Below are 17,309 nucleotides of genomic sequence, written 5' to 3'. Positions count from 1 at the left end.
CTGCACCTTCCCCAGGTTACCTACTGATCTCAGCCCTGTACCTTCCCCAGGTTACCTACTGATCTCAGACCTGTACCTTCCCCAGGTTACCTACTGATCTCAGACCTGTACCTTCCCCAGGTTACCTACTGATCTCAGACCTGCACCTTCCCCATGTTACCTACTGATCTCAGAACAGATCTCATCCCTGCACCTTCCCCAGGTTACCTACTGATCTCAGCCCTGTACCTTCCCCAGGTTACCTACTGATCTCAGACCTGTACCTTCCCCAGGTTACCTACTGATCTCAGACCTGTACCTTCCCCAGGTTACCTACTGATCTCAGCCCTGCACCTTCCCCAGGTTACCTGCTGATCTCAGACCTGTACCTTCCCCATGTTACCTACTGATCTCAGCCCTGTACCTTCCCCAGGTTACCTACTGATCTCAGACCTGTACCTTCCCCAGGTTACCTACTGATCTCAGAACAGATCTAAGCCCTCCACCTTCCCCAGGTTACCTACTGATCTCAGCCCTGCACCTTCCCCAGGTTACCTACTGATCTCAGACCTGCACCTTCCCCATGTTACCTACTGATCTCAGACCTGTACCTTCCCCATGTTACCTACTGATCTCAGACCTGTACCTTCCCCATGTTACCTACTGATCTCAGACCTGTACCTTCCCCAGGTTACCTACTGATCTCAGCCCTGTACCTTCCCCAGGTTACCTACTGATCTCAGACCTGCACCTTCCCCAGGTTACCTACTGATCTCAGACCTGCACCTTCCCCAGGTTACCTACTGATCTCAGCCCTGCACCATCCCCAGGTTACCTACTGATCTCATCCCTGCACCTTCCCCAGGTTACCTACTGATCTCAGACCTGTACCTTCCCCAGGTTACCTACTGATCTCAGACCTGCACCTTCCCCAGGTTACCTACTGATCTCAGACCTGCACCTTCCCCAGGTTACCTACTGATCTCAGACCTGCACCTTCCCCAGGTTACCTACTGATCTCAGACCTGCACCTTCCCCAGGTTACCTACTGATCTCAGACCTGCACCTTCCCCAGGTTACCAACTGATCTCAGACCTGTACCTTCCCCAGGTTACCTGCTGATCTCAGAACAGATATAAGCCCTGCATCTGTCCTCTAATCGTTGGTGAGCCTTTTTGACTGTGTAGGGCGTAGGGTTTTCACTCTGCCTCTAGGGAGGGAGGAAGCTACACAGCTTTCCAGGAATTGGACCTGGGGGAACAGAGGGAGGGAACAGCAGGGTTGGAGATGGGATGAGTGGTTGCATATGGAGGTGACTTCCACAGGGGAAAGACAGAGGCTACGGTCCAAACACTTAAAAGACACACCCTATCCCCTCAGCCCTCGAATTAAGTGGACACTTCTAATGACGTATCATGACGTCTGACGAGTTTACACTTGCAGGGCGAGGGAGGAATTAAGGATTTTTAAATGGACCGCCCTTGGCTGGAAATTCATCACTCGTTCATCCCACGATGATTGTGTTTTCAGCCACCGGTGGCTTGTGGGTGCTTTATATGCGCTACAGTCAATTATGATTGCATGTCTACTTAATTATACATTTACATTTTACATTTAAGTCATTTAGCAGACGCTCTTATCCAGAGCGACTTACAAATTGGTGCATTCACCTTATGATATCCATTATAATTATTATATATTTAATATATTAATATATGCCTATGACAGCTAGCAAATGAATTAACTAACTAACGTTAGTCTGCCTAGCTGGAACTCAAGAAGGAAAATATTTTATTTCTACAATTTCCAAAAGATTACCAAACAGAAACATATTAACTTTACGAGACGTGTTTGTGCCGTCATGTGCCTTAGTAGCACCATTTAATTTTTAAATTATTGGTTTTTACTTCCACTTGTATGTTGACTTCTCCATTGATGATTAAGTTTTCGCTGACTGTTCTTCGTGGATGTACAGTTATCAGGGCTGAGGGGCTTAATGTTGCAAACTTCCCTTGCTTGGCTAATCATTTGGCCCGCCCTCTAAGATGGCGACGGGGATTCCCCCAAGGGCGTAAAGTGAGGGTAAGTGGACGAGGGTGTGTCTTTTTTTAAGTGTTTGGACCGCAGCCAGAGTTTTACAGGATGGCCCAAGGCCCAGTCCACAGTGTAAAACTCTTCTTCCCTGTATGGCCCGCACTGTAAATGATGTTCCGAGTTTGTACTGTGTTTTATCCCAGTAATATCTGTGTCACATCCTGATGCAGCTCTGGGCAATTCCAGCCACCGGGGGCCTGATTTGGTGTCACACTTTTACCCCCATCCTTAGGGCCTGATTTGGTGTCACACTTTTACCCCCATCCCTAGGGCCTGATTTGGTGTCACACTTTTACCCCCATCCCTAGGGCCTGATTTGGTGTCACACTTTTACCCCCATCCCTAGGGCCTGATTTGGTGTCACACTTTTACCCCCATCCCTAGGGCCTGATTTGGTGTCACACTTTTACCCCCATCCCTAGGGCCTGATTTGGTGTCACACTTTTACCCCCATCCCTAGGGCCTGATTTGGTGTCACACTTTTACCCCCATCCCTAGGGCCTGATTTGGTGTCACACTTTTACCCCCATCCCTAGGGCCTGATTTGGTGTCACACTTTTACCCCCATCCCTAGGGCCTGATTTGGTGTCACACTTTTACCCCCATCCCTAGCAAACACAGCTGATTTAAACTAATTGCATTCTAAACTGAAGATCGTGATTATTGGAGTCAGCTGTGTTAGCTGGGACTGGGGTAAAAGTGTGACACCAAATCAGGCCCCTGAGGACTGGAGTTGCCTGTCAGATGGATTGGTCCTGTTCTGATGAGGACATCTGGCTGCTCCATAATCAGATGCTACTCGGGGTGAACCCGTAGGGATAATACTAGATACAGGGCATTCGAAAAGGAGTAAGACCCCTTGATCTTTACCACATTTTGATAAGTTACAGCCTTATTCTAAAATGCTTTAAATAAAAACATTTCCTCATCAATCTACACATAAGCCATCTTCACAAAATTGCTTGGTGACTAGTATTATTACAGAGAAAACAACAGTTGTCCATTTATTGCAGAGGGGAATGTTTACTCAGTACTTTGTTGAAGCACCTTTGGCAGCGATTACAGTCTCAAGTCTTCTTGGGTATGACGCTGCAAGCTTGGCACACCTGTATTTGAGGAGTTTCACCCATTCTTCTCTGCAGATCCTCTAAAGCTCTGTCAGGTTGGATGGGGAGCGTTGCTGCACAGCTATTTTCAGGTCACTCCAGAGTCGTACCCTTCCCCAGATCTGTGCCTTGACACAATCCTGTCTTGGAGCTCTACGGAGAATTCCATGGTTTGGTTTTTGCTCTGACATGCACTGTCAACTGTGGGACCTTATATAGACAGGTGTGTGTCTTTCCAAATCATGTTCAATCAATTGAATTTACCACAGGTGGACTCTGATCAAGTTTTAGAAACATCTCAAGGATGATCAATGGAAACAGGAAGCACCTGAGCTCAATTTCGAGTCTCATAGTAAAGGGTCTGAATACTTATGTAAATAACTTTTTCGCTTTGTCATTATGGGGGTATTGTGTGTAGATTGATGATGATCATTTAAAAAATATATATATATTTTAGAATAAGGCTGTAACATAATAAAATGTGTAAAAGGTCAAGGGGTCTGAATCCTTCCCGAATGCACCACCAATAATAATGTACCAGTAATGAGGGAGGAAAGGGATCAAATTATTAGGGTGAGACACATGGGCTACTAACAGCTTGCTACACAACATACACTTAGTATTACTTTCTTAGCTACAGTATACGCATACAACGGGGCAAAAAAGTATTTAGTTAGCCACCAATTGTGCAAGTTCTCCCACTTAAAAAGATGAGAGAGGCCTGTAATTTTCATCATAGGTACACTTCAACTATGACAGACAAAATGAGATTTTTTTTCTTCAGAAAATCACATTGTAGGATTTTTAATGAATTTATTTGCAAATTATGGTGGAAAATAAGTATTTGGTCACCTACAAACAAGCAAGATTTCTGGCTCTCACAGACCTGTAACTTGTTCTTTAAGAGGCTCCTCTGTCCTCCACTCGTTACCTGTATTAATGGCACCTGTTTGAACTTGTTATCAGTATAAAAGACACCTGTCCACAACCTCAAACAGTCACACTCCAAACTAGAAAGAGGCCAGAGTTCCCGACTTGGAACTCTGAGTTGGATGACTTATTTTCCCAGTCGGAGCTCGTTTCCCAGTCGGAGCTCGTTTCCCCCCCCCCCCCCCCCCCCAGAGTTCCCCAGTTGTCTTGAACTCAAAAGTCTGAGATTTCCCAGTTCCTTGTTCCAAGTTATTTTGAACGAGGCAGAAGTCATGCTGGATTGACAACATGGCCGATGTATTCAACCTTTTCTGGCCCATTGTGTTGAATGTGAATGTTTATTAATTTAAGCTTGGAAAAGAGACCCTTAAACCCAGACTTGGACCACACAACCTCTCCACTGAATAGCAGGGGAAGTAAACTAGTGATTGCTTTGCGACGCTTTCAGTTAGCCACTGATTCCTTCCAAACCACTCATTTGTTGAATATGCGATTTCCAACTTGTGTAATGTCCAATGGCTGATGAGCACCGATACGTTTTATCTATCATTTCTCTTCATATGACAAGGATTGAAAAGGATTTTCCAGTACATTGTCGATGTGATTCATGATGATGACTGCTAACTAAGATTGTGAAAGTATGATGTTGACATGATCAGTCCAATCAAAGCTACTGAAGATATAACGTGATTTGACGTCATTTTATCTGTGGCCAATGACCTTAAGTCTTCTTGGATGGGCACTTCTAATGTAACTCTATGGCAGCAAGCAAGGGGGCTTGAACTGCCTAGCTCTCCCTGTAGCTTCTGTGGTGATGTAGTGGCCCCATGAGTGACAGAACACTGAGCCAATCACAGCGAAACTAGAGAAGATGACTAACGCCTACATTCTGTAGTGGCCCCATGAGTGACAGAACACTGAGCCAATCACAGCGAAACTAGAGAAGATGACTAACGCCTACATTCTGTAGTGGCCCCATGAGTGACAGAACACTGAGCCAATCACAGCGATACTAGAGAAGATGACTAACGCCTACATTCTGTAGTGGCCCCATGAGTGACAGAACACTGAGCCAATCACAGCGATACTAGAGAAGATGACTAACGCCTACATTCTGTAGTGGCCCCATGAGTGACAGAACACTGAGCCAATCACAGCGAAACTAGAGAAGATGACTAACGCCTACATTCTGTAGTGGCCCCATGAGTGACAGAACACTGAGCCAATCACAGCGAAACTAGAGAAGATGACTAACGCCTACATTCTGTAGTGGCCCCATGAGTGACAGAACACTGAGCCAATCACAGCGAAACTAGAGAAGATGACTAACACCTACATTTTGTATTATCCGCTGGCTTGCCCCACCACCACAGAAAGCACTGAGCCAGGCTGAAACACCGGTATTTTGGAGCTGCTTTACTAAAGAAAACAAAAAAAAGAGACCATGTTTGTATGCAGATTTATTAACTAAATATACATGTTTTTACATTGTTTGCAAACTGATATGTGACACGTTTTAATGCCAAAATAACATGCAAAACAGGCAACAAAAATAATATACCGTGCCAGGCAGTTTGTTCCAGGGTTTTTCTTAAATTTTTACTATTTTCTACGTTGTAGAATAATAGTGAAGATATCAGAACTATGACAGTACACATATGGAATCATGTAGAGGGTTAAATGACTGCCTCCTGAAGCTGGTTGAGAGAACGCCAAATGTGTCCAAAGCTGTCATCATGGCAAAGGGTGGCCAATTAGAAGAATCTAAAATATATTTTGATTTTCTACATGATTCCATGTGTCATTTAATAGTTTTGATATCTTCACTATTATTCTACAATGTAGGAAAATAATAATATAAAAACCCTTGAATGAGTAGGTGTCCAAACTTTTGACTGGTAGTGTGTATATACCTAACCTGAATGAGTAGGTGTCCAATCTTTTGACTGGTAGTGTGTATATACCTAACCTGAATGAGTAGGTGTCCAATCTTTTGACTGGTAGTGTGTATATACCTAACCTGAATGACAGGTCGTCACTGGCCCGGATAGGTTCCTAATGTCCATACCTCATAACTAGCTACCAAGAAGCCATTTCAGGCCATCAATCAAGTTAGAGTAGCTAGTTTGTCTAACTATAGGTAACCGCCAAAATAAAGGAAACACCTACATAGTGTCTTAATAGGGGGTTGGGCCTCCACCAATCAGAACAGCTTCAATTCACCTCGGCATAGTGTCTGGAACTCTATTGGAGGGATGCGACACCATTCTATTGGAGGGATGAGACACCATTCTTCCACGAGAAATTAAATCATTTTGGTGTTTTTGTTGATGGTGGTGGACAACACTGCCTCAGGAGCCTCTCCAGAATCTCCCATAAGTGTTTAATTGGGTTGCGAAATGGTGACTGAGACGGCCATGGCATATGGTTTACATCGTAGTGTTTAATTGGGTTGCGAAATGGTGACTGAGACGGCCATGGCATATGGTTTACATCGTAGTGTTTAATTGGGTTGCGAAATGGTGACTGAGACGGCCATGGCATATGGTTTACATCGTAGTGTTTAATTGGGTTGCGAAATGGTGACTGAGACGGCCATGGCATATGGTTTACATCGTAGTGTTTAATCGGGGTGAGATATGGGGACTGAGACGGCCATGGCATATGGTTTACATCGTAGTGTTTAATCGGGGTGAGATATGGGGACTGAGACGGCCATGGCATATGGTTTACATCGTAGTGTTTAATCGGGGTGAGATATGGGGACTGAGACGGCCATGGCATATGGTTTACATCGTAGTGTTTAATCAGGGTGAGATATGGTGACTGAGACGGCCATGGCATATGGTTTACATCGTAGTGTTTAATCAGGGTGAGATATGGTGACTGAGACGGCCATGGCATATGGTTTACATCGTAGTGTTTAATCGGGGTGAGATATGGTGACTGAGACGGCCATGGCATATGGTTTACATCGTAGTGAGTTATGGTGACTGAGACGGCCATGGCATATGGTTTACATCGTAGTGACATTCATCGTTTTCATGCTCATCAACCATTGAGTGACCACTCATGTCCTGTGGATGGCAGCGTTCTCATCCTATGGGGGCATAGCCATTGTAGCCAAAATAATGGCCTGCCGAGCATTTCTATACATGACCCTAAGCATGATGGGATGTTAATTGCTTAATTAACTCCGGAACCATGTGTGGAAGCACCTGCTTTTAATATACTTTGTATCCCTCATTTACTCAAGTGGTGCCCAGTGGTGCCCAGTGTTGCCCAGTGTCTTAAAGGTTGTATAAAAGACAAACAAATATAGCAGGATGATTATATATATATATATGGAGCAAGTGATTTGATAGGTTCTGGAGACACACAGACATGGATTGAAGTCAGTGGCCAGGGGTTCATCTGTCAGGTGGACTTGGAATGACCCATATGCTGGTATGGCCAGGGGTTTCATCTGTTAGGTGGACTTGGAATGACCCATATGCTGTGATGGCCAGGGGTTTCATCTGTTAGGTGGACTTGGAATGACCCATATGCTGGTATGGCCAGGGGTTTCATCTGTTAGGTGGACTTGGAATGACCCATATGCTGGTATGGCCAGGGGTTTCATCTGTCAGGTGGACTTGGAATGACCCATATGCTGCGATGGCCAGGGGTTCGTCTGTTAGGTGGACTTGCTCCAGGGATGTTACCATGGAGATGCTGGGTTCCCATTGGAGATGAATGAGAGGGGCTGACACGCTCGTCAATCTACAACTCACTTTACCCTGTGTGTGTGTGTGTGTGTGTGTGTGTGTGTGTTTCAGATGGAGCAGCTGTCAGATGAGGAACAGGACCACACAGATGGAGGAGAGGAGGACAGTGATAAAGATGATCAGGATCTAGACAAGATGTTTGGAGCCTGGCTGGGAGAGCTGGATAAACTCACACAGGTAACTTAACCCTAACTCACACAGGTAACTAACCCTAACAGGTAGCTAACCCTAACGGGTAACTAACCCTAACACACAGGTAAATAACCCTGATGGGTAACTAACCCTGTCGGGTAACTAACCCTAACACACAGGTAAATAACCCTGATGGGTAACTAACCCTGTCGGGTAACTAACCCTAACACACAGGTGAATAACCCTGGCGGGTAACTAACCCTAACGTGTAACTAACCCTGACACACAGGTAATAACGGGTAACTAACCCTAACGGGTAACTAACCCTAACGGGTAACTAACCGTAACGGGTAACTAACCCTAGCTGCCACAGATAACTAACCCTAGCTGCCACAGATAACTAACCCTAGCTGCCACAGATAACTAACCCTAGCTGCCACAGATAACTAACCCTAGCTCCCACAGATAACTAACCCTAGCTGCCACAGATAACTAACCCTAGCTGCCACAGATAACTAACCTTAGCTGCCACAGATAACTAACCCTAGCTGCCACAGATAACTAACCCTAGCTGCCACAGATAACTAACCCTAGCTGCCACAGATAACTAACCCTAGCTGCCAAAGATAACTAATCCTAGCTGCCACAGACAACTAACCCTAGCTGCCACAGATAACTAACCCTAGCTGCCACAGATAACTAACCCTAGCTGCCACAGACAACTAACCCTAGCTGCCACAGACAACTAACCCTAGCTGCCACAGACAACTAACCCTAGCTGCCACAGACAACTAACCCTAGCTGCCACAGATAACTAACCCTAGCTGCCACAGATAACTAACCCTAGCTGCCACAGATAACTAACCCTAGCTGCCACAGATAACTAACCCTAGCTGCCACAGATAACTAACCCTAATCCACACAGATACCTAATCCTAACCCACACAGATGACTAACCCTAACCCCCACAGATGACTAACCTTAACCCCCACAGATGACTAACCCTAACCCCCACAGATGACTAACCTTAACCCCCGCAGATGACTAACCTTAACCCCCGCAGATGACTAACCCCAACCCCCACAGATGACTAACCCCGACCCCCACAGATGACTAACTCCGACCCCCACAGATGACTAACCCCAACCCCCACAGATGACTAACCCCAACCCCCACAGATGACTAACCCCAACCCCCACAGATGACTAACCCCAACCCCCACAGATGACTAACCCCAACCCCCACAGATGACTAATTCTACCCCCCTCAAATAACTAACTCTAACCCCCACAGATGACTAACCCTAACCCCCACAGATGACTAACCCTAACCCCCACAGATGACTAACCCTAACCCCCACAGATGACTAACCCTAACCCCCACAGATGACTAACCCTAACCCCCACAGATGACTAACCTTAACCCCCACAGATGACTAACCATAACCCCCACAGATGACTAACCATAACCCCCACAGATGACTAACCCTAACCCCCACAGATGACTAACCCTAACCCCCCACAGATGACTAACCCTAACCCCCCACAGATGACTAACCCTAACCCCCCACAGATGACTAACCCTAACCCCCCACAGATGACTAACCCTAACCCCCCACAGATGACTAACCCTAACCCCCCACAGATGACTAACCCTAACCCCCCACAGATGACTAACCCCCACCCCCCACAGATGACTAACCCCCACAGATGACTAACCCTACTCCCCACAGATGACTAACTCTAACCCCCACAGATGACTAACCCTAACCCCCCACAGATGACTAACCCTACTCCCCACAGATGACTAACCCTAACCCCCACAGATGACTAACCTTAACCCCCACATATTCTCTGTACAGAGTCTGGATGATGGGAGGCCAGGCTTGTTGTGTATACTGTCTGTCCTCTTCTCTGTACAGAGTCTGGATGATGGGAGGCCAGAGACAGTCCAGAAGGCCCCTCAGAAGGCCCCTCTCAGACAGGAGACCAACATGGCTAACTTCTGCAACCGCTTCTCCATGTACAACATCAACGGTATAAATAAAATGTACATAATATAGCTGCAGGCAGCCATGGCGTGGTTCAAGCTATGGCCCCATAGCGCCACAATCAGGACAAATTGGACCCCTCGCCCTAAATGTTGAGGGATCTGAGCCCTTTTCAAGCACAATAGTGTCAATATCTGATATTCAGCACCACTGAATATTAATGCCAAATCTGACGTTCAGGATCACAGAGCGGTCGACACAGCGGCTGGCGGGTTTCAGGGGGAATATTGTGGGCATACGGTAGACATTTTAGGAGTGATGTTGCTTTCTGATTTAAACGCTGAGCAACCATAGGTTGAATCGTCAGTTTTGGGAAGCTGATGTTCACCATAACAATGCACCTTTTATAATATCCCATTCCATCGATCATCACATTTGCCGATGTATGTAAGATAGCCAGGTATTCCCAATGTGATGAGTAGATTGGAAAGTCATCATTTAGGCTAATAATATAACTCAATAACTGTTTGTGAAAAAGACAGTTCACTGCCTGGCTGAGTGTGTACAGTATAGAGGCCTAGGCTTTATCAGAGAAGTTCCTTGTCACAGGAAAGGACTTTTTATCAACACATTTCATGCAAGTCTACTAGACTTTATATGACTGGAGACATGAGCAGAATCTGTTTTAATACAACGAATGACAGGGTAGCCTACACTGCTGACGCCGACAAACAGACCAATCAGAACTAGGTTGCCCATGTCATCGGCCTATGAGAACGGAGAGACACTAATAGAATATGATGTCTATTTTATCCTTTTTTTTTATTTAACCTTTTATTTAACTAGGCAAGTCAGTTAAGAACAAATTCTTATTTACAATGACGGTTTACCGAGAGACAGAAGGCCTCCTGCGGGGACGGGGGCATGGAATTAAATACAATATAAATACTGGACAAAACAGGAGATTATTGTCAAAAACAAACTTAATTTAATCTTGTCAATATGGGGGCGCTGTTTCCCCATTGGAAAAAATAGTGCCCAAATTAAACTGCCTCGTACTCAATTCTTGCTCGTACAATATGCATATTATTATTACTATTGGATAGAAAACACTCTCTAGTTTCTAAAACCGTTTGAATTATGTCTGTGAGTGAAACAGAACTGGACTTAGAGCAATTTTCCTATGAGGATTTGAAAATGCTGAAATCTGCTTGCTGTTCCCAGGACAGTTTATTAATTTGCCTGTCCTCTATTGGTTGAGATGCACTGCATACGCCTTCCCCTGGGTGTCAGCGAATAGAGGGACTTGAAATGGAGTCTCTAGGCAGATCTGAAAGTTTATAAATTGCTTGGAAACGAGGTGTCCCCTCTTTTGACTCTTCGCTCTGACGCAGGGAGGGTCTTGGCATGTCGTGCTAGAAGCTCCTGTTATAGCCCTTAGATACATCCGGCTCTGTTTTTATTCGATATAGGTGTTAAAGACATCATAATGTAGTTATTTTAAACCGAGTTATATCAGTTTATATCAGTATATTGCGATTTTCGGGTATTTCATTTTCTGGCATTCTAGGGGGTTGGGTATCTCTCTCTCTCATGCTATTGTTTACTGCTAATTGCAACGTGGAAGAGGACGTTCTCCAACCTAGCAACGATTGTTCTGGAGAAAGGACACCTTGCCCAAGATTCTGATGGAAGCTCAGCAAATAGTAAGCAGTCTTTATGCTGTTAATTCGTACTTATGTTGGCAAATGTCAAATAATAATTCCGCCATGAATTATGGTGCGTCTCGCTTTAGCGCACGCTGTATGCTTGAAGTAACGTTCATTTTAAAAATGTAACCCAGCGATTGTATTAAGAACTAATTTGTCTTTCAATTGCTGTCCAACCTGTATTTTTTTAGTCAAGTTTATGAATAGTTTTCGATTAGAATAGGTGCCTCTCCAAGATGGCGCCGGACAGATTGCTTGAGGTTTTGGACACTATTCTCATTGTATAAGCACGATTTGTGCCGCTAAATATGCACATTTCCGAACAAAATCTATATGCATTGTGTAATATGATGTTATAGGACTGTCATCTGAAGAATTCTGAGAAGGTTAGTGAAAAAATTTATATATTTTGGTGGTTTATACGTTATCGCTATTTTTGCCTTGAATCAATGCTGTTGTGATGTTTGCTATTGTGGTAAGCTAATATAGCGCTATATTGTGTTTTCGCTGTAAAACACTTAGAAAATCTGAAATATTGTCTGGATTCACAAGATCTGTGTCTTTCATCTGCTGTACGCTGTGTATTTTTCATAAATGTTTTATGATGAGTATTTAGGTAATTCACGTTGCTCTCTGTAGTTAAACTAGTCGCTTTGGTGAGAGTTGTGATAGTGGCTGCAATGGTAAACAAAGATTTATACCTGAAATATGCAAATTTTTCCAACAAAACATTCGCTATACAATAAATATGTTATCAGACTGTCATCTGATGAAGTTGTTTCTTGGTTAGTGGCTATTTATATCTTTATTTGGTCGAATTAGTGATAGCTACTGATGCAGTAAGAAAATGGTGGACTAAAGAAGTGGTGTCTTTTGCTAACGTGTTTAGCTAATAGATTTACATATTGTGTCTTCCCTGTAAAACATTTTAAAAATCAGAAATGATGGCTGAATTCACAAGATGTGTATCTTTCATTTGGTGTCTTGGACTTGTGATTTCATGAGCATTGTATTATATGATATCCCTGTGGCTTTAGGCTAGGCTATGCTAATCAGCTTTTGTGATGGGGGTGCTCCCGGATCCGGGTTTGTGAGGCGTTAGAGGTTTTAAGGGTCACTGATCCAACAATGATAGAGTGAATATGGGCAGTCCTCACTCACCATAGATATGGTATAGATAAGGCTATACTGGTCTCCTCACTCACCAGAGATATGGTATAGATAAGCCTATACTGGTCTCCTCACTCACCAGAGATATGGTATAGATAAGGCTATACTGGTCTCTTCACTCACCGGGGATATGGTATAGATAAGGCTATACTGGTCTCCTCACTCACCGGAGATATGGCATAGATAAGGCTATACTGGTCTCCTCACTCACCAGAGATATGGTATAGATAAGGCTATACTGGTCTCCTCACTCACCAGAGATATGGTATAGATAAGGCTATACTGGTCTCCTCACTCACCAGAGATATGGTATAGATAAGGCTATACTGGTCTCCTCACTCACCAGAGATATGGTATAGATAAGGCTATACTGGTCTCCTCACTCACCAGAGATATGGTATAGATAAGGCTATACTGGTCTCCTCACTCACCAGAGATATGGTATAGATAAGGCTATACTGGTCTCCTCACTCACCAGAGATATGGTATAGATAAGGCTATACTGTCTCTGGTATTGTATGCTGTAATCACAAGGTTATCTCTGGTGTGGTTGGCTTTTTCTTTGTTCCCCTTTCACCCAATCCTCCCTCGGTGTCAGCTGTGGGCCTTTAAAAGATCTAAATACTAACTGGTATTATGAACAGATTTCTTACAAATTAAATGAATGAATAAATAGCATATTTATTCCACATGTCAAATGCAAGTTGGTCTTTCCATTCCACATGTCGAATACAAGCTGGTCTTTCCATTTGTGATTTTGAGCCAATGTGGCCTTCTGGCGTGCCAGATTTTCCAGGTACGTCCTCAGGCCTTTGAATTTTGACACCCGTATGTTCTTGTCAGGCAGTTCCAATTCCAGCTGTGGTTGACTCACTAACTGGAATGCCGAGAAGTCTGTCAACATCAAGGGGTTTACAGGAAATGATAGTGAAATGGTGTAGTAAATTATTGTTGGATTGTCAGAATGGAAACGTGCAGATTTGCGGTGTCAATCTGATGGTTCGGCTGTTTTCAGGGAGATGAGACCCGTGCGCCTCCATGTCTCTCGCGAGTTAACGTCCGTCTGAATCACCTCTTCTAGAAGCAGAAGGGCCGTCTTTTCCCGGGAGCTTTCTGTTGAGGTTATTTAGGTGTCATGGTGACCTTGAAGGAGAATTTCTCCAACCACTCAGGATCTTGAGTTCTGCAAATGTGTGGCATGAACATTCTCACCGCCAGGCAGGCGGCAAACCGCTTTAGCACGCTTTGAACAGCCACCGTACTTTTCCATGTCCTCTAGTGGAGATGTTTGTTCACACAGTGTTCTTCCATGTCCTCTCGTGGAGATGTTTGTGCCTCTTGATTGATGATACAGTGAAACGCCATTAGTTTTCGATCCAACCATCTATGTAGGAAGCTCCCCTTTTCTTCCCTCGTGGTGCCACATCTGTTACCACGAGGCTGGTGATCCATCTGTTACCACGGGGCTGGTACCCCATCTGTTACCACGGGGCTGGTACCCCATCTGTTACCACGGGGCTGGTACCCCATCTGTTACCACGGGGCTGGTACCCCATCTGTTACCACGGGGCTGGTGCCCCATCTGTTACCACGGGGCTGGTGCCACATCTGTTACCACAGGGCTGGTACCCCATCTGTTACCACAGACACCACGAGGCTGATGATCCATCTGTTACCACAGGGCTGGTACCCCATCTGTAACCATAGACACCACGGGGCTGGTACCCCATCTGTTACCACAGACACCACGGGGCTGGTGCCACATCTGTTACCACGGGGCTGGTGCCACATCTGTTACCACGGGGCTGGTACCCCATCTGTTACCACAGGGCTGGTACCCCATCTGTTACCACGGGGCTGGTACCCCATCTGTTACCGCGAGGCTGGTGCCACATCTGTTACCACGGGGCTGGTACCACATCTGTTACCACGGGGCTGGTACCCCATCTGTTACCGCGAGGCTGGTGATCCATCTGTTACCACAGGGCTGGTACCCCATCTGTTACCACAGGGCTGGTACCCCATCTGTTACCACGGGGCTGGTGACCCATCTGTTACCACGGGGCTGGTACCCCATCTGTTACCACGGGGCTGGTGCCCCATCTGTTACCACGGGGCTGGTGCCCCATCTGTTACCACAGGGCTGGTACCCCATCTGTTACCACAGGGCTGGTGCCCCATCTGTTACCACAGGGCTGGTGCCTCATCTGTTACCACGGGGCTGGTACCCCATCTGTTACCACGGGGCTGGTACCCCATCTGGTACCCCATCTGTTACCACGGGGCTGGTGCCCCATCTGTTACCACGGGGCTGGTACCCCATCTGTTACCACGGGGCTGGTACCCCATCTGTTACCACGGGGCTGGTACCCCATCTGTTACCACGGGGCTGGTACCCCATCTGTTACCACGGGGCTGGTGCCCCATCTGTTACCACGGGGCTAGTGCCCCATCTGTTACCACGGGGCTGGTACCCCATCTGTTACCACAGAAACCACGAGGCTGGTGATCCATCTGTTACCACGGGGCTGGTGCCCCATCTGTTACCACGGGGCTGGTACCCCATCTGTTACCACAGACACCACGAGGCTGGTGATCCATCTGTTACCACAGGGCTGGTACCCCATCTGTTACCACGGGGCTGGTACCCCATCTGTTACCACGGGGCTGGTACCCCATCTGTTACCACGGGGCTGGTACCCCATCTGTTACCACGGGGCTGGTACCCCATCTGTTACCACGGGGCTGGTACCCCATCTGTTACCACGGGGCTGGTACCCCATCTGTTACCACGGGGCTGGTACCCCATCTGTTACCACGGGGCTGGTACCCCATCTGTTACCACGGGGCTGGTACCCCATCTGTTACCACGGGGCTGGTACCCCATCTGTTACCACGGGGCTGGTGCCCCATCTGTTACCACGGGGCTGGTGCCCCATCTGTTACCACGGGGCTGGTGCCCCATCTGTTACCACAGGGCTGGTACCCCATCTGTTACAAAAGGGGTGGTGCCACATCTGTTACCACGGGGCTGGTACCCCATCTGTTACCACAGGGCTGGTACCCCATCTGTTACCACAGGGCTGGTACCCCATCTGTTACCACGGGGCTGGTGCCCCATCTGTTACCACGGGGCTGGTGCCCCATCTGTTACCACAGGGCTGGTACCCCATCTGTTAACAACAGGGCTGGTACCCCATCTGTTACCACAGGGCTGGTACCCCATCTGTTACCACGGGGCTGGTACCCCATCTGTTACCACGGGGCTGGTGCCCCATCTGTTACCACGGGGCTGGTACCCCATCTGTTACCACAGAAACCACGAGGCTGGTGATCCATCTGTTACCACGGGGCTGGTGCCCCATCTGTTACCACGGGGCTGGTGCCCCATCTGTTACCACGGGGCTGGTACCCCATCTGTTACCACAGACACCACGAGGCTGGTGATCCATCTGTTACCACAGGGCTGGTACCCCATCTGTTACCACAGGGCTGGTACCCCATCTGTTACCACGGGGCTGGTACCCCATCTGTTACCACGGGGCTGGTACCCCATCTGTTACCACGGGGCTGGTACCCCATCTGTTACCACGGGGCTGGTGCCCCATCTGTTACCACGGGGCTGGTACCCCATCTGTTACCACGGGGCTGGTACCCCATCTGTTACCACGGGGCTGGTACCCCATCTGTTACCACGGGGCTGGTACCCCTTCTGTTACCACAGGGCTGGTACCCCATCTGTTACCACGGGGCTGGTACCCCATCTGTTACCACGGGGCTGGTACCCCATCTGTTACCACGGGGCTGGTACCCCATCTGTTACCACGGGGCTGGTACCCCATCTGTTACCACGGGGCTGGTACCCCATCTGTTACCACGGGGCTGGTACCCCATCTGTTACCACGGGGCTGGTACCCCATCTGTTACCACAGGGCTGGTACCCCATCTGTTACCACGGGGCTGGTACCCCATCTGTTACCACGGGGCTGGTGCCACATCTGTTACCACGGGGCTGGTGCCCCATCTGTTACCACAGGGCTGGTACCCCATCTGTTACAAAAGGGGTGGTGCCACATCTGTTACCACGGGGCTGGTACCCCATCTGTTACCACAGGGCTGGTACCCCATCTGTTACCACAGGGCTGGTACCCCATCTGTTACCACAGGGCTGGTACCCCATCTGTTACCACAGGGCTGGTACCCCATCTGTTACCCCATCTGTTACCACAGGGCTGGTGCCCCATCTGTTACCACGGGGCTGGTGCCCCATCTGTTACCACAGGGCTGGTACCCCATCTGTTAACAACAGGGCTGGTACCCCATCTGTTACCACGGGGCTGGTACCCCATCTGTTACCACGGGGCTGGTGATACATCTGTTACCACGGGGCTGGTGCCCCATCTGTTACCACGGGGCTGGTACCCCATCTGTT

The 17,309-nt window shown here is 47.2% G+C and overlaps 1 protein-coding gene across 1 annotated transcript in view; it reads left to right on the top strand.

Moving 5' to 3' along the window:
- Positions 1 to 17,309, top strand: part of LOC129812713 (ras-associated and pleckstrin homology domains-containing protein 1-like) — a 262,711-nt gene that overhangs the window by 99,310 nt on the left and 146,092 nt on the right. The window contains exons 3-4 of the mRNA XM_055864530.1: positions 7,928 to 8,053; positions 9,930 to 10,044. Coding sequence (XP_055720505.1) covers positions 7,928 to 8,053; positions 9,930 to 10,044 — 241 coding nt within the window. The remainder of the gene's footprint in view (positions 1 to 7,927; positions 8,054 to 9,929; positions 10,045 to 17,309) is intronic.

This window comes from Salvelinus fontinalis, chromosome 16 (assembly GCF_029448725.1).
Source record: "Salvelinus fontinalis isolate EN_2023a chromosome 16, ASM2944872v1, whole genome shotgun sequence".
Taxonomy (NCBI): domain Eukaryota; kingdom Metazoa; phylum Chordata; class Actinopteri; order Salmoniformes; family Salmonidae; genus Salvelinus; species Salvelinus fontinalis.
This window is presented reverse-complemented; position numbering and strand designations above follow the sequence as displayed.